Source organism: Protobothrops mucrosquamatus, unplaced genomic scaffold, assembly GCF_001527695.2.
Source record: "Protobothrops mucrosquamatus isolate PMUCROS unplaced genomic scaffold, P.Mucros_1.0 scaffold518, whole genome shotgun sequence".
Lineage (NCBI taxonomy): Eukaryota > Metazoa > Chordata > Lepidosauria > Squamata > Viperidae > Protobothrops > Protobothrops mucrosquamatus.
Genome location: NW_015386831.1, coordinates 573,929 through 599,226, shown reverse-complemented (window position 1 = coordinate 599,226; position 25,298 = coordinate 573,929). Strand labels below are relative to the sequence as shown.

At 35.1% G+C, this 25,298-nt stretch overlaps 1 protein-coding gene across 1 annotated transcript in view; it reads left to right on the top strand.

Moving 5' to 3' along the window:
* The first annotated feature begins 362 nt into the window (after nt 1-362).
* The window catches only part of CRYBG1 (crystallin beta-gamma domain containing 1), a 46,674-nt gene continuing 21,738 nt past the window's right edge, over nt 363-25,298 (top strand). The window contains exons 1-11 of the mRNA XM_015816897.1: nt 363-1,834; nt 7,460-8,879; nt 9,046-9,213; nt 13,931-13,978; nt 14,070-14,188; nt 17,063-17,228; nt 19,154-19,290; nt 20,931-21,057; nt 21,849-21,884; nt 22,610-22,767; nt 24,431-24,557. Of these exons, the coding sequence (XP_015672383.1) occupies nt 1,134-1,834; nt 7,460-8,879; nt 9,046-9,213; nt 13,931-13,978; nt 14,070-14,188; nt 17,063-17,228; nt 19,154-19,290; nt 20,931-21,057; nt 21,849-21,884; nt 22,610-22,767; nt 24,431-24,557 (3,207 nt within the window). The 5' untranslated portion in view covers nt 363-1,133. The remainder of the gene's footprint in view (nt 1,835-7,459; nt 8,880-9,045; nt 9,214-13,930; nt 13,979-14,069; nt 14,189-17,062; nt 17,229-19,153; nt 19,291-20,930; nt 21,058-21,848; nt 21,885-22,609; nt 22,768-24,430; nt 24,558-25,298) is intronic.

Below are 25,298 nucleotides of genomic sequence, written 5' to 3'. Positions count from 1 at the left end.
AATGGTTTGCCATTGCTACCTTGTGTGATATTTTCTGACTTCTCAGTATGATTTACAGACCTAGGAAATTCTGGTGCACTCCCACTAAAGTACAGAACTATTCCAAACCTATTTTAAGGTCCACTTAAGTCAGCTAGGTGCTTCCATCTGCTTTGATTTCCCAACAAGATTTCACTTAATGCACTTAATGCATTTTACAAAATACAATATTTTATATGTTAAAGTGCCATTTTCAAAGAAGGTTCTAGCATTCAACAAATACTTCAGATATAGTTTCTTAATTATTTTGAACAAATGTTTAATAAGAAAGTTTTGATTATTATACAATCTCACTTCCTTTCTTTCTTTCCATTTTTTTCTAGTCTAAAACCCGTTCTTCAGAATCTTCGAAGGAAGAAAAAAAGAAGCCGGTTTTGGGAAAGTTTGGACATTTTTTTACTACGGGGAGGAGAAAAAATCCCAAGAATACACAGGAATCTTCTTTAAAACCAAGTATAAAAAGTATAAGGCCTGAATCTCCTCAAAAGAATTTAGCCCCATTGGCATCCATAGAAATAGAGGACCTAAATGATCTATCTAAAAGTGAGGAATCTCTTACTGATTCAATTTACGAGCAGAATCAATCAAAGACCCAGAATACTATTGACAATTCAGAAGATTATCTTTACAATAGGGATCTGACACCTTTATATAATGACATTGTTTCAGAATGGAACACTAAAGGGATTTCTTCTGGCAGTGAATGGTCACTTGATTGGCATAGTAGTAATGAAACCATAAAAGATACAGTGTTTGATAGCAATCTTACACTTGAGACACTGGAAGGAGAGAACGAGCTTGTCACTGATACAGACACGACTCCAGATTTCTTTAAAAGTTTATCTACTCTGTCTGATGAAAATCTAGAACAAATCGTATTAAACCACAAGGAATTAGTGGAGCCTCTTACGTTTGCTGAATCGGAATATGCAGACTCAAAAGATGGATCATTTTTTGTGGAACCTGAGCAAAATGAGCATCCCCAACCTTCTAGAATATTGACATTGGATATTTTTCTTCGTAGAGCTGAACAACAAAATCTGAATAAACCAGTAGCTGTTGTATTAGACGACGATTGTAGCAGCACAGATATAATGGATAAAAAACCTGCAATTAGGAAATCTGGAAAGAGGAGAAAATCTCAGAGCTCCAGTGATGTGCCAAATGGGGATAGAAATGCAAGTGAGAATACTGTGAAAGAGGAGCCGGTTTTTGATGGTACTCCTTCTGATATGGTTTCAGAAAAAATAAGCACTTCTGAAAGAAAACTTAGGCCTTGTCAACAGATTATATCTCCTACGAATAATAATGATATAAGGTCTGGAAGTAATCATAAGGGTTTTGAGAAGTGCAAGCAGCAGAGCCCGGCCTCATCCCCGTATAAAAAGAAATCCTTAAAAAAGAATCAATCTGATGCAGGTCCTCCTTCACCCATAGGCATAAAAAGTCCTGGGAAAAATCCTTCCACCAAAAGACAGAGTGACGGCGTAATGGATAGTAATCCAACATCCAAATGTATTTCAGTAGAGGAATTGCCTTCTGATGAAAACATTGTAGTTCTTCCTTTAGGCATTGTGAGCAGTAGCAGCACTTTGTCACCACCTGAAGAGAAGACAGAATCTCAAGATTCGTATTCTGTCAGAAGTTCTGATGGCAAGGTTATATTGCCGCCTGACAAGCATAAAAATGATGAGGTAGAAGGCAATGGAAGGCAAATTTCTTCTGATTTGGATGAAGCAAAGCCAAGGAATATATGCCTTGACGTTTCCAGAACAGTCACAACAAAAATTAGCCTGTAAGTAGTTTAATGTTTTACATAAGATGAAATGAAATATTCATTATTTATTTATATGCCACCCACGTCACCTATCTTTCAATAAGCTGGGATTTTAACTGCTAAATATCTGCCTTTATGCATGGACTCTACTTGTTTGAATGTAAGTGAATATAATATACTTCAATTGTCAGAAAGAAACTCCAGCACTATAATTACAAATACTTGCTAGAACATATATAGCTGATGGCAATTAGAATATTTTCATCTTTCATTCTTTCCTCTGGCCATTGATAGAATAAATCCCAAGTTTGGTGATATTCTGTTTCTTCTTTATCTTTCAGTCTCATGGTTAATCTGTCCATCTATGCACATTCTAATATTTTTCTGATTAGTTCTTCCTCCGGTGGCAATCCTTCATTTTTCCAATATTGTGCAAAAATTATTCTTGCTGCCGTTGTGACGTGCAAAACCAAATATAGGCTTTGTTTATTAATCTTTTCTGGCATTATACCTAATAAGAAAAGTTCAGGTTTAAAATCAAAATGTTCTCCCAACATTTTTTCTAACCAGGCATGTATCTTTTTCCAATAGACCTTAGCTTTACCACATGTCCACCAAACATGATAATAAGTGCCTGAGTTATACTTAGGAACTGAATATGTATTAGCGTTTTTAAACCCAGACAGCGTGTTGGTTGAAAATTAATATATGTATGTAAGAGAAAATTAATAAAATCTTTATTAAAAAAATAGAATATTTTCATCTTGTTCACTTTCATTAATGAAGCACAATGCATAGTAGTGCTTTCCATTTTCTATTCTTGGACTTCTCTCTTATTACAGCCAGCACCAAGTTATAACAATATTTTGCTAAATACAGGTAGTCCTTACTTGCAACCATTCATTTAGTGACTGTTCAAAGTTGAAACAGCACTGAAAAAGTGACTTACGACTGTTTTTCACACTTATGATCATTGCAGCATCCCCATGGTCACGTGATCAGAATTCAGGTGCTTGGCAACTGGTTTATGTTTATGAAGGTTGCAGTGTTCCGGGATCATGTGATCCCTTTTTGCAATCTGTTGACAAGCAAAGTCAAAGGGGAAGGCAGATTCACTTAACAACTGTGTTGCTAACTTAACAACTGCATGGATTCACTTAACTGTGGCAAGAAAGGTCATAAAATGGGGCAAAACTCAATTAACAATTTTCTCGGTTAGCAACAGAAATGTTGGACTCAATTGTGGTTGTAAGTTGAGGACAACCTATATATTAAAATATTATCGAAAATCTTTTAGGAGTAGGGCAAATTTCTTTATGCCTCTTGCAATGCATGGTCTTAACCATGGTCTTAACCATGGTCTTAACCATTATTACTCATTTAAATTTATTCCTGGAGTTGTTTTTTGTTTCTTTTAATAAAAACGTTAGTGGAGCTAATTGGAGATGGTTAATGTTTCCCTGACTTCTCCCTCTCTAAAATTTCCCCTTCCCTCCATCCACTGAAGAGACAATTACATCTAGAGGTCCTCTGCCTTTCTCCCCATTGCAATTATCCTCTCTGTCCCAGCTGCAAGCTCTAGTAAAGTTCCTTTCTATAAAACCAGAACAACAATATTGGGGCAACAGTGTTGTCAGTTGGATCTTGTCATTGATTAAAGATAGCAGAATTTCTGAAATAGTTGGCAGAAACCTAGTTTTGGACAGTTACAATCTTGTTTCTATTTGTATTAAGCATATTATAGTTTGAATACAGAGTGTACCTGTATGGTTTCCAATCTATCATTACAAGTTAGTGTTTTTTCAGGCTCAAGAACAACTTGTCTCTATGTCAGATGATTTAATAGAATTCTTGTACTTGGAGAAGAATTTTAGTGCCAATTTGTAGGTAAATGGTACAGGTTCATATGCAGATTTTACACATAATAAACGTATATGTGAACCAATTGCCCAAGCAGCTGCACAGATTCTAATTATTCAGTTCATAAATTACAAATGAAACTTTTCCACATGGAGTTTTATCTTGAAAGATAAATTTCAAGCGATCATGCTGCAGATGAATTGAATTGCAGAGTGATGGATTTTGTTAATAATGTTGTAAGCCTTATTTTCTGTTATGTATAATACAGGGGTAGGCAACCTTGGCTCTTTTATGACTCGTGGACTTCAGCTCCCAGAATTCCTGAGCCAGCCATGCTGAGGGAAAAGGGAGAGGTTTCCAAGCTGAGCCATTCTGGCTCAGGAATTCTGGGAGTTGAAGTCCACGAGTCGTAAAAGAGCCAAGGTTGCCTACCCCTGGTATAGTACATTTGGAATAACATAATGTTCTGAAGCAAAGTTCCTGATAACAAAAAACAAAAATTGAGATGGCTTCCCTGAACAATTTTTTAAAAACATAGTTTTGTGCCCATATTAATTTACATGAGATCTCTTCAGGATAGGATAAGTGAATCCATGACATTTTTTCAGGTACAGTTGTATGATTTGTAAGAGAAGAATGCACCCATCTATCCCTCCAGGTTTAAACTGTATCTGAAAGTACACTGAACTTTACAAACTAAAGGTGTTTTATTTGGAATCCATATACAGATTTTGAAAAGTAAAATATATTACAGTTTAAATTTGATTTAGGAGGGAGAGAGGAAGCATAGCTGCTCTTTTAAAAAACATATATGATATCTGTGCACTCTGATATGATGATCTGCAATAATAGATTAGGTGCGGTCATCACATTTAATTAATAAATTAATTATCTTTGGAGGCCTATCTATAAACTTTGCTCACAAAACCTATAAGTATAATGTTATATAGAAATTGAAAATTAAATTTGTGCAGGATACAAAGAATTAATGATAGCATTATAAATTGGTCCTATAATTTATATGCTTAATTAATTTTGGTTTTGTATATTCTGTGAACCTGGGAAGACAATTACAGTACTACTATATATAAACTGACATACAGTATCTTGCATCTCTGGTATTAAGCATTTAAAATAGGTGAATCTAGCTACTCTTCTTAATAGGTATATATCCAAAATAGTATTATATTAAAACTTCAATCCAAATTGGTTTTTCAGAAAGGCTAACAGAATGGAGAAGCACGAGCTGTTTCTATTAATAAATACCAGTGTCCGATAACCAACATACAATTCTAGATATTTCCCAAAATGTACATCTCTTGTTTTCTTCTGTTATTGTATTTCTTCCTTGATAGATCCAAATATTTGTCTGGAAGCGAAATAGTAACCTTGAATCCCATGCTAAATTTGATTTCTTTTATTTGAATTCAAATTAATATAGTTGATATTCCAATTTGCTTAATACTTTTCTTTTGCTGCATTCAAAATTACAGTTTGGTAGTTTGTTATGTAAAAGATTTGTGGCTAACCCAACAGTTTGGTCCATATTTACATTTCATATACAAATATATAAAATAAGCTTCTTTAAACATACTGATACTTCTTAGCACTTAATTACAAAATTGTACCATAAATTAGGACTGTGCGAAGTATTAAAAGAAATATTTCATAAAGTATGCTGGTGTGAAGAAAACCTTATTTCAAAGCATTGGGGTCTCCATGACCTTCAAACTTCAAAAGTTTTCCAAGGTTATCTTCACATGTGTTTGCATGCATAGCAGCCTTGTTTTGTCAGCAGTTCCAGGTGAAATATTGTCAGGGCATGTACATACATGCAACCTGAAAAATGTCTTGAAGAAAGTATGTGAAGCTTTCCACTTCATCAGTATAAGAAGGGATGTTTTATTTGTGCCGACACACATTGTGAAGCTTTCCTTTGAATGCTTTATATAGCCATAATATACATCCAAATCCATTTACATTGAATTTAAGTTCACTGAAATTGAACTAAATGTGTATAACACACTTGGAATTGCAAATATATTTTCTTAGGACTAAAACTGGCAGCACTTCTGAGTAAGGATATTAGGATAGACAAAAAGCAGCCATGCTTTGAAATAAATTATGTTGAAATCAATGGAATGTACGTCTATGTAAATATGCTTGACAGGAAGATATTAGCGTCATTTTTCATGATCCTCGGGTGAGCAATCATCTGCAATCAGTTTGCATTGCTTTCCAGTTCTGACACATCCGTTGATATAGTTTCCAGCAAAGACTATGAATTACTGCTGTAGGCACTGTGTGTTCTGTTGCACTCTGAGAACCTTAAACGGTTCAAGAATTGGCTTCCTTCACTTTGCTCCCTTAGAATAAAACAAAGCATTAGCTTCAACATCTTTCAAGGGATTGCCTGTTCTTTTATAATTTTCTTTAACCAATGTTCCTCAAATTTGGCATCCCATTCTAACTCTTCGAAGTTAATAACACTAATTCCAAGATATTCCCTTTAGGAATTTGTAAAAATTATAAGTATGAAGGACTTAAGCATTTCCCATTTAATTGCTTACAAATTAATTTTTGAACCGGGTTATGCTTCCTTATTCTTATGAAGAGAAGAAAAACATTGGTATCACTTTTTTATTTTTTAAAAAGAAAAATATATTAATTACATTGCAAGATTGTAGATGCTGTTCCAGAGAAAGTGGTCATTTTCAGCTTTCTTTTTAAAAACCCCTTTGGTTCTGAATTAGTAAATGAACATAATGGTTTGATTCAGTTTACATATCTCATCTACTTTAGGTCTATCTAGACTAGAAACTTTTTGTCTCTTCTGCTCAGTGAACACAATAATATGAATTTAATGAGTCATAGCAATATGCAAAAGCACTTGAATCCTCAATTCTTTGCTTCATTAATAAGCCTTGGTATTTAAAGGACAAAGTGAAATAAGATAATATAAAGCTTTTTAAGAGGACAAAATAAAGGTTAGATATTTTTGAATAAATGTCGAATGTGTGTGTGTGTGTAATTTATGATAGCTTTTTAAAACAATCAGATCTCAAATTTACCTCACACTCAGCTCTCTCTTATAGTGTATTTGTGAGGGGGGCATGCATACACACACACACATACATGCATGCCAGTAGCATTATCAAGAAATAAAATATATGATCAAAAATTGATTTTAAAAAATGCAAAGAAAGAGAACTTTTCAAAGTGAAAATGGAGAACATATTTGGACTTCATGACTTCACAGAAAGAAAAAGTGAAAGCCTCCAATAGTAAATGTAAATTTTTATGCACTAAAGCCTATGACTTAACATTAAAAGAGAAGGAATCAATAAGTTGCTAAGAAACCAATGTTCCTACGTTAAACTATATGGCTTAAAAAATTACATTTCTTTGTATGACTTTTTCTGATGCTATATTTAAAATTTTGTCACAGGTTCACTTAGAATTAGTTTCATTTTACTATTCCTTTGAATTATTAGAGTATTATTTTGTACATTTTTATACATATTAAATTCAATGACTCAGTGGGAAATACTTCTTAGGAGACATATTTAGGATTCTGCTTTTAGAAAACAAGATTATAATTCTACCATTAATAGGAAGTATGTCAGTGCAATATGTAGTACAAGTTGTTATGTGTTTATTTGGAAATACAGTAATTCCTAAACATAGGCATAACTGCTCCATAAATTAAATTTAGAAGAAAATTCTCCTTGAAGCAAATATTATTAAAATATTTTATTACTTTTTATTATTTTATTTTTACAGGCCAGCTAAACCAAAGAATGTTGAACTAAACCTTAAAGCTTCGAAAAGCCTGGAAGATATGCAAAATGAGCAAGATTCTACAGACAAAGTTAAAATTAACTTCAGTATTGCCAATAAAATATCGATGTTTGAAAGCAGACAAAATAATCAAAATCAATCTGCTGATGCTCCTACTTCAAAAAGAGGTTCCGTATCAAATACATTTGTTGGCAGAGCGAAGTTGAAGTTTGGACGACAGCCAACTGAAAGTGAACAGACTAACAGAGTAACAAATAAAGGAAATCATCATCAGAAATTACTGCAAAATGGCACAAAAGTAAAAGAAATCTCTTCAGACGTAAACATTAAGTCACAGGGAAAGATTGAGGCAAACGTTACATGTGAGGATGTTAGAAAAAATGAAGAACTTGGAAAAGTTGTTAAATCTCAAGTCAGTGAGAATGACAAAGTAGAGGGTAATGAAGTGAATGATTTCACTTCTACAAAAATTGATACAGAATTAGTCAAGGTCAAAGACCTAGATAATGTTTCATCTATATTGCAGAATGAAGAAACAGAAGCAAATAATTGGAGTATGAATGCCATTTCCTTATCTCCTGAAAGTGAAGAGACATTTTCCTTGAGCTCAGATCATTATTTTCCCAATAATAATGATAAATCTTTGCTGCAGTCTGATCTGACACCCCAAAAATCAGAATTAAACCAGATTGAAAATAAAGACCAAAAGGTGATTAATACGGTTTCGGAAGACAACCAAGAATTTGAACACAACAACAGTGGGCAAGAAAATCAAAGCAGTGGTTGTAATGTTTCTGAAGGCAGCAGCACTGATGGCGTTTGTGACTCTCCTTCAGATATGGCCAGGTTTACAGAAACACTTAAAAATCTAGACAGTTCTGTTTGTATACCTCAGAAAAAGAAAAAGCAGAAACTTCCAAAGCCTCCTGCCCCTCACTTTGCAATGCCTCCAATTCACGAGGACAATTTAGAGAAAATATTTGACCCTAATATATTTACTGTGGGATTGGGAATAAAGAGAGACAGATCACAAGATCTAACTCCATCTGTCCAGTTAAAATTGCAAAGCTTAGAGACTGAGGCTAGGATTAAACCCAAGCGGGCCTCTGCTGAAAACAGCCTTTTTCTCCAGTCCCTGAAGTTACCCGGTAGAGCAGATTCAGCTCTCATGCAGGAAATGTGTGGGAAAGAGAGCAAGGACAATACAGACGGTGACATCAAGAGATCTCGACTTGAAAACAGCACCATCTTCTCCAGTCTGCTAGCTCCCGTAACTAAAGAAAAAATGTTTACCCCATCTGTAACCACTGTAAACACGATCACAACATCTTTTGCATCTCAGAAGAGTGCCACTTCTCCAGGAATACCTCCTCTAATATTTGATTTAACTCAGAAATCCGAGGTAATTGTTTTATCACTGTGCATGTTATCTGAAATACATTTTATCTGAAATATATTTTACGTGCCATGTTATTGTACGTTATTTTATACATGTATGTCATCTGAAATATATGTTACCTGAAATATATTTCACCTGCAGCCAATCATTTGTTTTATTTTCTGTGTAGCCTCTTTCAGGTTTCAAAGCGCCGAACTATATGGATAAATATTTACAAACCGATGATGCAAAAAAAGAGAGAATTTTACAAATGCCAAATTTTGGAAGCCTTGAAAACAGTTTTTCAAACTGGTTGAAACCTGGTCAGTGTGACTCAAATGAATTCTTAGCTATTGAGGTGGGTTGAATGCAATCTATCTAGAAATTTTGAAAATTTCTGCATAGTGAAGTGAATTTTTGACTTCATGTTTTTATTCTTTCACTTCAGTGAAGTACAGTCGTTTTGAACTTTTAAAAGCAAAACTAAAATCAGCAATGTGAGTTGCTATAAGAATATTGAAAATGACAATTTGGATTGATAAACGGTTTTTCCTTCATTAAACATTCATCTGAAAATGTCATTGCCATTTTCTTTGTATCAAAAAAATCTGGTTTAGCAGTATATTGTGATTATGCATATCACAATAAAATATCCCAACCTACTCAGGACTGTCATTCTGGGGGGAAAGGTCTTGATACATTTTTGCTAATCCCTCTGAGAAAAAATGATACTGCCAAGAACAGCTAAAATTGTACCCATACATGGGTAAAAATAAAATATAAGACAAATGTGCAATTATTTATTTATAGATTAGACAGAAGCACAGGTACAATGGGAGCTACTTTGACAATAGTACTGATAAGAAAGATCCTAAAATAGTAGTTGACAATAAAGAGAATTATCTGATTGCAAAAAACAAATAAATGCAGTTTTCAACTACATTTGGAAGTTATTTACACTGAAAGCAATGTTGCATGGTCCTACTTTATTTTGGGTAGGACACTATACAACGAGGATGTAGAGAAATCACAGGTTCAGAGAAAAGCAACAAAGATAATCTATGAGGGGAGACTTAGGGAACAAGGAATGGTTATCCTTGAGAAAAGAAAACTAGTGCACAGGAGGGAGGAACTATTTGATAGTACTATTCAAATATGTGAAGGGTTATGAAACAGAAGGAAGTCAATACTTACTTTCTATTACCTCAGAGTGCAGAACTTGGATAATAGATTTAAATTAGAACAGGAATCTCCAACCTTGGCAATTTTAAGACTTGTGGAATTCTGGGAGTTGAAGTCCACAAATCTTAAAGTTGCCAAGGTTGGAGACCCCTGAATTAGAAGATCCATTCTGACTGAATGTTAGAAAAGATTTTCTCACCGTAAGGAGAGTTCAACTGAGAATTGTGTTCTGTTTTATTTTAATATTTTAATTTTTGTTCTGGTCTGTGACCATACAAAAAGATTGAAGTGAATTGGAGTCAACATAGAAGCAAGAGTGTGTTCTTCATCATTGAATGTGTTCAAGTGGAGATTAGATATCCATTTTTTCAGGCATGCTTTCATTCATTTTCCTCTACTGCATAGGGGATTGATCTAAACGGCCCCTTCCAAAGCTGCAGTTTTGTGCCTGAATACCAAGATGGAAGATGTCAATATTGTGTCCCTTGCAAGGGGTCTTGGTTCTAGTACCTAGAATCTGACTAACCCTAAAGACAGCCAACAAGCCAAGTCTCTGATGTTGATGTCTAGGATTCAGATTCATCCTGGCATAGACAGATCTTCCAAGTGACTTGGATTCAGTCTGCTACCTGCCTATCAGGCCAAGCCCAAGAACAGCAGAGAACAATCCAGCCAAAGTTCAGTTCTTTATCTACTTACACCCAATAGACAGAATCTTGCCAGACTAAATGAATACTACTCTCACCCTAATGGATGTACTCTGATAGATACTAGGGAGTGGCTATCTTAACTCACTATCTTCGATCCAGTTCTGGTCTGTGTTGACTCTTGTCTCTCTTCCCCCCCCCCTCTCTCTCTCTCTCCCTCTCCCCCTCCCTCTCTCTCTCTCTCTCTCTCTCTCTCTCTCTCTCTCTCTCTGTCTATCGCTCTCGCTCTCTCTGTCTGTCTATCGCTCTCTCCTCTCTCTCTTTCTGTCTGTCTATCGCTCTCGCTCTCTCTCACACACACACACACACACACAGAGAGAGAGAGAGAGAGAGAGAGAGAGAGAGAGAGAGAGAGAGAGAGAGAGAGAGAGAGAGCTTGGAATGTGTTTCCTCCTCCCTGGGAAACACACCACCTCCCCTTTCAAAGGCACATCCACCACACTACTTTCCCTTTTAATAATACTTTGAATTGAACCAGAAAATGGCACAATAATCTGTTTAATTGGCACAGATTAGAATAATATATCCCAGTAGTATAAGCCCAGCAATTGCTTAGGGATATGTGTATGAGTGTCTATACATATATGTTGCTCAGGTAGTTAAGATGAGATCAATATTCTCTAAATAAATATAATAGCTTAGACTGGTAAAAGATGCTGGTGGCCATAGTGCTGTCATCTGTGCTTTCCATAAGTACTGTCAAGTCCAGAAAAAAGTCTGCCTCATGAATTTGAACTTCCATTCCACGATTATCTATATTAATCAGTTATTGCACATACCAACCTTTGACAGCAACCTCCCTGACAGTAATAATCACAATCTAATTCCATATCTTTAATCAATATTTAGGACGTATTTAGAAACTATTTTAACTTATAATACATTACATTAAAAAGGTTCTTTGTACTGATTTTCAGAAGTTTTACCCTATCTTCACTGTCCTAACTGTTCCACACAGTGTAGTCAATGGGATGAATTGCATTAATATAAAAAAAAATTACTTGCACAGAATAACAGAAGAGATACATCACATTTAGCTAATAAAGATGTATTCTTAGGGCACAGTTCTCTTTTAGCTCTCTGATCAGTCTTGGAAACTTTCAGGAAAAATCGGCCTTTGTGGGTAAATTGAAAGGATTTCAGTATACATATCTGCATTTGATCAATGTTTTGTAGGAACAACTTGTCTGATGCAGGAACAGTTATACTTTCAAATATGTAAATTAGGGATAAATCCATGTTAGGTAGGAAGGTTTATTCCATCATATTGAGAAATGCTAACAATTTTTAAATGTACTGAATGTGAATTTCAGAGGTGAATCCTATACTCACTGAAATAATCCCAGAGCACATATGTTGTTTTCTGGTATCTTCCAAGGCTAGCAACTCTGTGTAAGTTTCTGTACAAGAAACAATCAGTACAAGATCGCCCAGCTCATAGTGGGCTTCTTTTCATTGAGAAATCCCAATCTTGAAAAGCTCCAAAGTTAGGCTTATTGGGAATCAGGCTTGTAGATGCCAGGAAAGCTCAGAGGATCCCAGCATTCTTTAACACTAAAAATATTTTATAAATAATTCTAAATTTAAGAAAAAATTTAGATCAATTTTTCAGGTGGTCCAAAATNTCTCTCTCTCTCTCTCTCTCTCTCTCTCTCTCTCTCTCTCTCTCTCTCACACACACACACACACACACACACAGAGAGAGAGCTTGGAATGTGTTTCCTCCTCCCTGGGAAACACACTACCTCCCCTTTCAAAGGCACATCCACCACACTACTTTCCTTTTAATAATACTTTGAATTGAACCAGAAAATGGCACAATAATCTGTTTAATTGGCACAGATTAGAATAATATATCCCAATAGTATAAGCCCAGCAATTGCTTAGGGATATGTGTATGAGTGTCTATATGTTGCTCAGGTAGTTAAGATGAGATCAATATTCTCTAAATAAATATAATAGCTTAGACTGGTAAAAGATGCTGGTGGCCATAGTGCTGTCATCTGTGCTTTCCATAAGTACTGTCAAGTCCAGAAAAAAATGCCTCATGAATTTGAACTTCCATTCCACGATTATCTATATTAATCAATTATTGCACATACCAACCTTTGACAGCAACCTCCCTGACAGTAATAATCACAATCTAATTCCATATCTTTAATATTGAGGACGTATTTAGAAACTATTTTAACTTATAATACATTACATTAAAAAGGTTCTTTGTACTGATTTTCAGAAGTTTTACCCTATCTTCACTGTCCTAACTGTTCCACACAGTGTAGTCAATGGGATGAATTGCATTAATATTAAAAAAAATTACTTGCACAGAATAACAGAAGAGATACAGCACATTTAGCTAATAAAGATGTATTCTTAGGGCACAGTTCTCTTTTAGCTCTCTGATCAGTCTTGGAAACTTTCAGGAAAAATCGGCCTTTGTGGGTAAATTGAAAGGATTTCAGTATACATATCTGCATTTGATCAATGTTTTGTAGGAACAACTTGTCTGATGCAGGAACAGTTATACTTTCAAATATGTAAATTAGGGATAAATCCATGTTAGGTAGGAAGGTTTATTCCATCATAATTGAGAAATGCTAACAATTTTTAAATGTACTGAATGTGAATTTCAGAGGTGAATCCTATAGTCACTGAAATAATCCCAGAGCACATATGTTGTTTTCTGGTATCTTCCAAGGCTAGCAACTCTGTGTAAGTTTCTGTACAAGAAACAATCAGTACAAAATCGCCCAGCTCATAGTGGGCTTCTTTTCATTGAGAAATCCCAATCTTGAAAAGCTCCAAAGTTAGGCTTATTGGGAATCAGGCTTGTAGATGCCAGGAAAGCTCAGAGGATCCCAGCATTCTTTAACACTAAAAATATTTTATAAATAATTCTAAATTTAAGAAAAAATTTAGATCAATTTTTCAGGTGGTCCAAAATATTTCTTTGCACTGCATGAGAAGATATGTTACATACCCATTCCCTCCCGCCAAATTAAAGCATAGAAAAAGACAAACATCCATACCATGAGTGTCTCCATACTCATTTGTACCAAAGCAGTTTGGATTCGCTGCGGTGCTATGAGGCTGGAGCTATGAGCTCAGGGTTAGACTGCTGTGAAAATAGAACATGTCCATTTCATGCTTGATTTTTTACAGTTTATTCCCCTTTGCTTTCCATAGGCATTTTCAGGAAAAAACCAGAATAAAATTAATCCTAGACCTGGAAAGGTAAGACAGCTTTCCTTCATTAATGCTTGTTGTTTTATTGTAATTTTCTTGTTGGATTAAATGAGACTGAATTTCTTTTAAAAAAATACAGATCATGATTTACAATAAACCAGATGCTTCTGAAAGTAGTTTTGAAGTTTTTCATGATGTGTTGGATTGCACCTCTTGGAAATTGTCGCCTGTGATTTTAATTAAAGTCATCCGAGGATGGTAAGAACAGAGGCCTCCAGTCTCTTACTTATTTCCTTTAGTTGTGTATCCTGTCATATTGCTGCCTATTCCCTTTCTATGTAAAAGTGGCTTTCTTATTTCTTCAGCAAATTTTCCGGTTGGCGTCATGCCTGTTTTCTAGCTAAGCTTGACTAAACAAGTTTTCTCTGAAGTGTTTTTAAGACATGTTTTAAAGTGTTGTAACAGGTATAATCTAATATTTATAGAACCTTTATTGTTAGCTTTGCTTATATATTCTTGTTTTTTTTTCTTTGATGTTTTAAAAGCTTTGCCTATAATTTTTAAAAGTCTTATTTCTGTCAAATGAGTACTAGTTTCTGCCTTGGAAAAAATAACCAGAAATCTAGCTTTAAATATTATTGAATGCTGGACTTTCTTAAAGATTTTTCCTGGATTTCTTAACCGAAAGCTGGAGAGAGCTTGTTTTACTGCGTTTATCAAATAATGATCTGTTTTCTATGGCAGAATTGCTGCAACTATCAAAGCCTTAGTAAAGCCAAGGATAGAGAGAATGCAACCAATGAAGTTCAAGGATGTCGCAGAAATAGGAATTTTTTACGTAAAGCAAAAGAGCTTGGTTTGAAGCAGGAAGACATGACTATCATGTTTGTATCTAGAATTAGATTTTAATTTTTAAAGGGATAGAATTAAAATAGTTCAAGAATTTTTTTTCATTTTCATTTTAAAATTCATTTCTAAAATCTGCCATCTTCCACAAGATGCTATCAAGCTGATGAATAGGATAAAATGATGAAAGCATAATAGAAGTATAGAAATACTTACATGAAGTTTATCTTTGTAGAAGATTTCAAAAATTTCCATAGCAGCCTATGACTGAGCACTTAATTGTTTTCAATCGCTTTGAACGATTGTTAGTTTCTTTCCTTTGTTTTGCCATGATAATATGCTACATGTCTTTTTTCAAACATCTTGCTTGATACATTCATTCTTTGTGAAATTCACAAAACCTAAACAAAACATTCCACTGTTTATATTTGCCAGTTGACCAGGTGTTCAGTTATGCTCTGTATAAAAAAGGAGTATAAAAGAGCAATACACATTTCAATTCCTAGTGCACATCCCATGAGTTAGTCCTCTTCAGAGTTCCTCCACATTGATGGCTTAAAATTGACATCATTGGGAGAATTAGGGAAATGCTGGCATTGTGGGGGAACTGTAACCTTTTATGTAGTATAACAAGTAAGATGGTAAGGCACCATGGCAAAAGAAATGCTAATGAGCTCCAGCATTATGAGATCACAAGACTGCCATGCTAATTCCAAATTGCACAAGTGGACTCCTTGACATAAACTCCTGTCCATAATTACTGCTAAATTGCTAAAGTAATTAGCAATTGCAAATAAACATGGTGACCTTACATAAAATCTAGTACATGAGACGCAGTATTATTCTGTCACTTTTCTTTTCGCCTTCTTATAGTATATCCTTTCATTCAATTCTTTTTTACAGCTTGCTTGTTTTTAATTTACTAACTAACTATGTGGCTTTGGACACAACTGAGGGGCTTATTTTCCACTTTTTAAAAAAGAAATTGGCATTAAAATCTGATTTAAGCTCTGTACTTCTTGCACCTGAGGTTTGGCTTGCTTTGATTTCTGCCTTTATTTGGAATTACTTCTGGATATCTATTTTCTATTTCCCAGCCTATCTTCTTGATCTTCATTCTGATCTCTTGAAAATGGCATCACTCTCCCTCAAGCACTAGCAAGATCTTCTCTCTTAGTGATTGTTGCCTTATGTCAGACAAGTTAATACTCGTATGCTGAAGAAAGTAGGATGTTACTTTTAGTCACCTTCTCACTCAACTGCTTTGTGGTAAATTATATGGGTTTATTGTTACATTTACATAGCAGGATTATATGAGAGGATTTATTCTCAGTTTGTTTCAATACTTGATTATTTTAGTAGTCGTGCATATGCACAGTACTAGTTATACTATGTACATTGATTATTTTTTTAAGTACATAAAAGAGTCATTCAGTACTATTGCTGCCCTTGTAGATGAGTCATGTTCTATGCATTAATGTCAGGAATACAAACATCTTGGTAGATTTAAGCATATCATTGTGTCCATTTGGAGAAAAAGCACCCACAATCTTAGTTTGTTTATTAGATACATATGTGGAGAAAAGATTGGGTGGATGAAAAAGTTTCATAATATAGAGAATATATAGAAAATTACTATGATTTCTTTGTCAGTCCTAAAAATGAAGCAGAAATATATATGAAGGATATTTGGGTTCTGTTTGTCTACTGATAGAACAACAGTTCCTCCTTAATTTCTGTCTTCCCCCCTCCCCCCGCCGTGTACCTCTCATATCTATTATATAATGGACACACACAGCCTAGGATTGAATTGGGAACGTATGAAGGGATTTGCATGACCTAAGTTCACTAGTTGGAGCTATGGTGGTGCAGTGGTTAGAACGCAGTATTGCAGGCTAATTCAGCTCACTGCCAAGAGTTCGATCCTCACCAGCTCAAGGTTGACTCAGCCTTCCATCCTTCCAAGTCGCTAAAATGAGACACAGATTGTTGGGGGCAATAGGCTGACACTGGAAACCGCTTAGAATGGGCTATATAAAGCACTGTGAAGCAGTATGTAAGTCTAAGTGCTATTGCTATTGCTAGTTCATCATCGAATGAGCCACTCATTTAAGTAGAAACATGCACCAATCTTTAACCACCTGTTTGTTACTTTTTATAATAATTCTGCACTAGTATTTTAAAAATCACATTAAGTTTTTTGCTCGAAATTATAAATAGTTGTCAGTAGGAATTAATAGGTATTTGATGCATGCCAATAATTTTATTTATCTTCTGGTATTATAGTTGGATTCTGTATGAAAAACCAAATTTTGAAGGAGTTTCTATTCCGATGGAAGAAGGAGAATTGGAATTCTCAAATCTTTGGGGGGAAGAAGCATTGGACAATAATGAAGATACGTGCAAAGCTCCCGAGCCTATTGTGATTGGTTCAGTCAGGCATGTAGTAAAGGCAAGTAAGGAGTGAAATTACAACACTCACAATTTGATTTTATGTGTAGTTCTATCCAATGCTGCTCAGATTTACTCTAGTAAATTATACATAAAAATTATACATAAATCTTGTGCATATGTAAGAGTGTGATATTCTCCAGCTAGAACGAAGAGAAATAAGGGAGATGAACCTATGTGAACAGCTCTGTGTTCTAGTGATGGGATTTTAAACAAAGCCACAGTGTAGGCTAACCCATACCTAAATGCTTCCTCTGCCTCTGCTGTAAATAATCAATGGCACCTCAGTAGTCCTTAAAAAAAAAGGGTAAGGTTTCCCCTACCAGTCATATCCAACTCTAGGGGACGGTGCTGATTCACAGCCAAAGAGCCAGCCTTGTCCAAAGACGCTTCCATGGTCATATGGCCGGCATGACTATATGCCAAAAGCACAAGGAACACTGTTACTTGCCCACCAAAGTGGTACCTATTTGTCTACTTGCATTTGCATGCTTTCAAACTGCTATGATGGCAGTTGCTGGGACAAGTAACGGACGCTCATTCCATCATGCAGTGCTTGGTTTCAAACTACCAACCTTGCAGCTGATAAGCCCATCATCTTAACCAGTTGGCCATCGCACCCCTTTAGTCCCTTTATGGTTGAATAAATATAGGGAATTAAGAGGGAAATTGGAAAGATATAAGATAGACTACATATATCAGCCATGATGAATGGCATAGACCAGGGGTAGTCAACCTTGGCTCTTTTATGACTCGTGGACTTCAACTCCCAGAATTCCTGAGCCAGCTGTGCTGGCTCAGGAATTCTGGGAGTTGAAGTCCACGAGTCATAAAAGAGCCAAGGTTGACTACCCCTGGCATAGACTAATTATATAATTCCATTCTTTTAATTTTCACATGGAGGATTCTATATCCTATCAAAGACAATCTTATTATGGAAAAATTAATTTTCTGAATCCCTTTGAAGTGATTTCAATATATATAGCAAGAGAAACTCCACCAACATTTAGGTACAATTGAAACGCCCTAAAATACAGAGAAATGCAGTTGTATATCTTTTATCATCATTGTAAGATCAGTATTTATGAAATATGCCCTATTAGTTTGGGATTGGGTAACACAGTGTTGTAATTTAGTAGGGGATATGGTTGTGCATTTGTATTGGCATTCACACACATGATTTAATTTGTTTGATTCTGATTTTGATTCATTTCCGTATTTATAATTAATAATATATACTCTGGGGTGGATTACAAATTGTTCCATTTTTAAAAAGGAACAACACAGAACCAGAAAACCAATACAAAAGAACAGAAATGGCAGAGAAAACAAACCTAGAGGTTGGCCAGGAAAAGAAAGAGACAGTCAGTAATCATCCTCACCAAAGACTTGGGTCAAGAAGCCCATCTTCAGGCCCCTTCAAAATAAAAATAAAGCGGGGGCCGCTCATATCTTGGAAGGAACCTTATTTCAGAGGATAGGTGTCGCTGTAGAAAAGATGTGTTTCAGAGATGCTGATAGACTGTTTAATTGATAGAACCCAGTGCAGACCAACCCTGTCAGATTGACCTGGCCAGGAAGACGGTGGTCCCTCAGATAACCAGGCCCAGTGCTATGTAGGGGTTTATAAGTAGTAACCAGCATCTTGAATTACACCCAGAAGCACACTGGCAACCAGTGCAGTTTATAAAGCAGAGGGTCACATGGGCCATACAGAAGCATGCCCATCACTATTTGTTCATTGCATTCTGGATCAACTGAAGCTTCTGGGTGGTCTTGAAGGGCAACCCCATATAAAGCACATTGCAATAATCAAGCTGACAGGTGAACAGGGCATGATGTTTTTAGATGCTATTAGAGATCAGAACTGACAAGGTAAGAGCAATTTGGCTATACCTACTTAATTTAAATTTTATAAATTTTCAGGATTATAGAATTTGCCGAATTGACCTATTTACAGAACCACAAGGATTAGGTTTAGTAAATGCATATTTTGATGATACTGAAGAAATGCGACTTGGTTCTTCTCAGAAGACATGTTCTATCCAAGTGTCTTGGGGCATGTAAGTATGTGAATATGTATATTAGCTGTAGTTATTGGATAACCCTGAATCTGTTACATATCTTATAGCTCACAGTTGTTTTTAGAAGTGATAGTTATTTCAGGATAGTTATTACAGTATATGTTATATACTGTATAACATATACTGTAGGTAGCTTATTTTGTGATACAATATAACATATACTGTAGGCAGCTTATTTTGTGATACAATATCTGATAGACATTTTGGTAGTTATTTAATATATCTTTGGTCTTCTTACGAGCATAAATGCATCTAGACTGAAATCTTGGTTGTAGCTATTACATGCCCAAGAATAATTTTGTATTAATGTTTATAAAACTATGTGGAAGTTTGCACTTTACTGAACGAAGAATTGCCTTGGATAAATAGCTCTAGCATCTTGGGTAGTTGCTGAGTACATGTGATCAATTAAAACTTGCTTAGAATCTTTGAGTATCTAAGATAAAGGGTGTGGGTATAGATATGAAAATTAAAATTGTATAGAGAAATGTGTGCAGACAAGAAATATTTAGAAGTACAACAGTTACTTTATAGACAGCAGGTCTTATGCCAGATTGAAAGAAAGATAGAATATAAATCTGATAAACCAAAACATGAATAAAAAAAGCTGAAATGAGATTCTATTGCTGTACTGAGTCTTAGGTTGTATACATTTTCATTATGCAAGGAGTTCTTTATCAGCAATATTTTTCAAAATTGTCGGTGATACAAAAAGGTTTATTTGCTGTTGAATTCTCAGACAGGACAAATGTATAATGTTTAATTATACAATAATTGATTCTAATTCCTGTGTCAGCTTCTGAAGATAGCAGTATAAAAAACAAAATTGGGTTTCATCATTCTCCAAAGTGCATTATGAATATGAATCATAGCATTACTGGGTATATTGGGAATGCTTCTTCTGGTGGGTGTGGATATGAATGAAGCTACAATACATGTCTTGGCAAAGTATTTATATGCATTTCATTATAGCTATTCACTGACATCAATCTGGCACTTTAAAATCCTGTAACTAAATATAATCTTTCCTTCAACATGAGCTTGACCACAGGAAAGGTTTCTGTAGTTTTCTTAGCAACAACACATAAGTATGTTTAAAAAAAACACAAAAAAACTTCGCAGTCTAGACTACAGCCTTTAGATTTCCTGGTAACCTTCTATTCAAGTGTTAACCAGGCTTTCTGAGATCAGTCAAACTTGTCTAGATGCTATCACTTATTTGGGCTGAAAACATTTACTATTAACTAATTTTGTAAAATCACATAACAAAAACATTTACTGGTGAAAGTCTAGCCTTTCCTCTCACATTTTTGCTTTAGTGTTTACAGAGTGACCCTACCTTTTACCCTTTAAATGCTTCATTTATTTAAATTGTGTGATTTAAATGGAAGTTTGTCTGATTTGATTTTATTATTATATAATAGCACAAGATCCGCTGGATAATATGTAGGCGATAAACAATTTAATGAACAATCTTTGTTTCACTGGTAAACATGTTTGAATTTCTGTCCATCCAATCTCTCATCTAGATAATAGCCAGAGGAGACATTCTTAATATCATATATTCTCTGAACATTTTTGAATTTTCCTATAAACACCATACTGTTTTTCATTTCTAGATGGCTACTTTATGAAGAACCTGGTTACCAGGGAATCCCTTTAATGTTGGAACCAGGAGAATATCCTGATCTGTCATGCTGGGAGAAAAAAGAGGCATATATTAGGTCTCTGAAGCCCTTGAAAATGGTGAGATAATTAAAACAATATAGGTATTCCTTAACAATTGAGCCCAAAATTTATGTTGCTAAGTGAGAAATTTGTTAAGTGAATTTTGCCCCGTTGTACAACTTTTCTTGCCACATTTGTTAAGTGAATCACTACAGTTGTCAAATTAGTAACCTGGTTGTTAAGTGAATCTGGTTTCCCCATTGACTTCGCTCGTCAGAAGGTTGCAAAAGGTGATCACATGACCCCCTGGATACTGTAACTGTCACAAATATTTGCCAGTTGCCAAGCATCCAAATTTTGATCATGTGACCATGGGGGTGCTACAACAGTCGTAAGTATGAAAAATGGTCATGTCACTTTTTTCAGTGCCGTTGTAACTTCGAACGGTCACTAAACAAACTATTGTAAGTCGAGGTCTACCTGTTTATAAGATACACACACACACACACAAAAGACTGTAACAATGAAAGAATAGTTTTAGCTCCATTCAATCATCTGTTCTATTTTTCAAGTTCAAAATAAAAATAGTTTTTGAAATTTTGAATTTTGTAAAAATATAATTGGATCAGAAATATTTTTTTCATTGGGAGGTGGCAGCTAAGACATTTTATTAAGCTTTTATTTGAGGTCTTACTGTTAAATGTAGTAAATATACATGTGTGTAATTGACATTTAACTATTGGATCAGTGTTATCAATAGATTTTCTATAGACACATTGGAAAATGTGTGGTTCTTGAATTATTCTGCTAACTTAAAACAATCTGAATTATATAACATTCCAGTAATATTTTCCCATCAATTTTTGTAGGGTGGACGCAAGGTTGAATATCCTAAAAGCCGAAAGGTAAAATAGTTATATACAAATGTATTGTTTATTGAATGTGGATCATTTATATTTAAACTATAATGAAGTTGTGGTAATCACTTTTTCCAGAAGAGTTTCTATTCATTTACCAATCATTCATGCCACTGATTATCTATGTTATTTATTTATATCCTGACAAATTATGCTTTCTAAGATACCCTTAGATCAATGTTTCTCAATCTCAACAACTTTCAAATGTATGGACTTCAATTCCCCTGTCATCATGGTTGTCTGGGGGAATTCTGGGAGTTAAGTCCACACATCTGAAAGTTAGTGAGATTGAGAAATACTGCCTTAGATAGTGCCTCCAATCTGTACCTTTAAGTGCAATGTTGGCATCTTTGTTCACCTGAAAAGATGTGAAGGTGTAGGTGTAAAAGAAAAAGAAATATATTTCTCTGGTGGAAGCTGGTTTCAGACCTCTGATTTCATTGGTAAATCATATATTAGCTTTTGGTGACTGAAGAGAAGAGCTATGAGTGAGGTGTTGCAGATTTAAATGTTATATTAGTTATGAACAAACATAATGTCTTATATATAATGCTTTTGTCTTTTTGTTATCTGTTCTGAATCTGAAATAATAATGCTGGCTGCTGCATACAAGGTTTTTCAGAGGAATTCTGTCCTAATGTATATGAAAGCATTTTGAGGATTCATAAGAAAGCAAATGTCTAACCGTAAGCTTTACCTCTGCTTTGCTTAAGGTAATTGTTTATGAAAAGCCATTCTTTGAAGGAAAACATATAGAACTGGATTCAGAATTAACAGCTCTTGCCATGGAAGGAAACAGTACTGAAGAATCTGAAGAGTTGGAAAATGAGCTGCTTACATCAATAGGATCCATAAAAGTGAAGGGAGGAATGTAGGTATAAGGGGGGGGGGGGAAGTGATAACATCTCATTTTACATCCCCTGGAATGTACAAGCTGAGAAAAAGCATTGAGTTTGAATGTGATGTAGTGGTTAAGGTGTTGGAGTAGGACCTTCAAGATACAAAAACTCACAGATAATTATTATTGGTAGAAAAAAAATGGGGGAGTGAGTGCTGTGTACAGGTAGTCTTCAACTTACGACCACAATTGAGCCCAAAATTTCTGTTGCTAAGTGAGACATTTGTTAAGTGAGTTTTGCCTCATTTTATGACCTTTCTTGCTACAGTTGTTAAGTGAATCACCGCAGCTTTTAAGTTAATAACATGGCTGTTAAGTGAAACTGGCTTCCCTTTGCTTGTCAGAAGGTCGCAAAACACAATTGCTTGACTCTGGGACACTGCAACCGTTATAAATATGACTCAGTGGCCACATTTCTGAGTTTTGATCACACGACCATGGGGATGCTGCAATGGTTGTAAGTGTGAAAAAGGTCATAAGTCACTTTTTTCAGTGTTTTTAAACTTGGAACAGTCACTAAATGAATGGTTGTAAGTTGAGGGCTACCTGTACATGAGGTGGGATATAAATCTTACAAATATATGATTTAGGAAGATGATAGACGGACCCTGTTCACAGCATGTAGGTTTATGAAAGAATATAATTAAATCAGAATCTACAGCATCAGAATATAACCCAAAAGAAAGGCATGCCATCTGTGTCATTCAGGAACAGTGGATACATATACAGTTGGATCCAGATTAAGGTAGGCCCACTGATTTAATGGGATTTAAGCTGGTTATATCGCAAATAATATAGCTGATTGGATCTAATCCATAAATTAGTGAGCCAGCATTAAAATATTTGTATCACATTAAAGACATGTATTTAAAAAAGATTTAGAAAAATCTTTAAAACCCTTTAAGATTCCTAAAATGCAGGATTGTTTGGGAAGTTGAAACTTTACCACTCCATGCCTTTCTGGAATTAGAAACTAGATCCTAAAGTGCGGTTTAAGAAAACAATATTTTAAAGCCCCTGTGATTTTACTCATAACTGTTGTGGAAACAGTAGCATAGTATTAGTCATTAAATTGGAATATTAGGACATACCATAACATCTAAAGAAGTTAAAATACAGATAAGTATTTTGACCTTCTGAACAAGTCAGTAAAGCATTTGTAATAGTAAAAACCATTCATGTTTTCATTATTTATTTATTTATCTGAGAGCAGTTTTTGAAAATTGTGTTAATATGATGGCAAATAGTGCAGGCCTAGGTGTATTCAAAACACATTCAAATGAAATGACTGAATTATCATCACTGTTAAGTAAACATAAATGCCATACAGTAGATAATGCTAATATAAAAACGTAAGCGATTTATTTTTTGAAGCTATGTGAATCTATTATTATTTTTTCCTACCAGCCTGATTTAAAATTTAGCTAAAATTGAATAAAGCTGGACAGTATAATACTGTTCGTTACAGATGGTAATCTAACCAGAGTTAAAATTTTACCTTGAAATGCTGGGTCTCCTTGTATTTAATTTAAAATGTTAGTAAGTTTATTTCATGCTCCATTTTTGGTCCTTTGAAGATGACATTTTAACAATCATGCTTATTTTTGAGTTTTCCATTTTTGTTCACTATTTGTAGCTGGGTTGCTTATGAGAAGCCAGAGTTTGAAGGGCACCAGTATTTACTGGAAGAAGGCGAATACCGGGAATGGAAGGACTGGGGTGGTTATGATGAACAGTTCCAATCACTACGGCCTGTTCTAGGGGTAAGTTTAAGAATGTATAATCTTGGCATTGACCTAAAGGAGTTCAATGTACCCTTTTCATTGTTTGCAGAACAGTTTTTTTCTTCCTTACATTCTTCCTTCACATTACACTTACGCTTCTTTGCCCAGTTCAGTAAAGATAAGTTGGAAAAAGGTATGTTTGCGAAAGAGTGAGTCATTTGCTGGATCATGAACCGGTTGGATGATTCATTTATCTGAAACTGCATCTTCAATTGGGGATGAAAATGTGTACAGGTAGTCCTTGACTTGTGACTATAATTGAGCCCCAAAATTCCGGGGCTAAGCGAGACATTTTTAAAGTGAGTTTTGTTCCATTTTACAACTTTTGTTACCACAGTTGTTAAGTGAAATCACTGCAAGTGTTAAGTTAGTAACACGGTTGCTAAATGAATCTGGCTTCCCCATTGACTTTGCTTGTCAGAAGGTTGCAAAAGGGGACCACATGACCCCAGGACACTGCAACCGTCATAAATATGAGTCAGTTGCTAAGCCTCTGAATTTGGATCACCTGACCACGGAGATACTGAAATGGTGATAAGTGTGAAAAACGGTCATACGTCAGTGCCGTTGTAACATCAAATGGTCACTAGTGAACTGTTATAAGTCAAGGACTATCTGCATTTGAAACTGAAGTATAAACCTGAGAAGCAATGCTGCATGCTTTCCTGCCTGCTTCCCTCCTGTTCCATTGGGCTGCAGCTTCCAGCTCCCCAGATACCA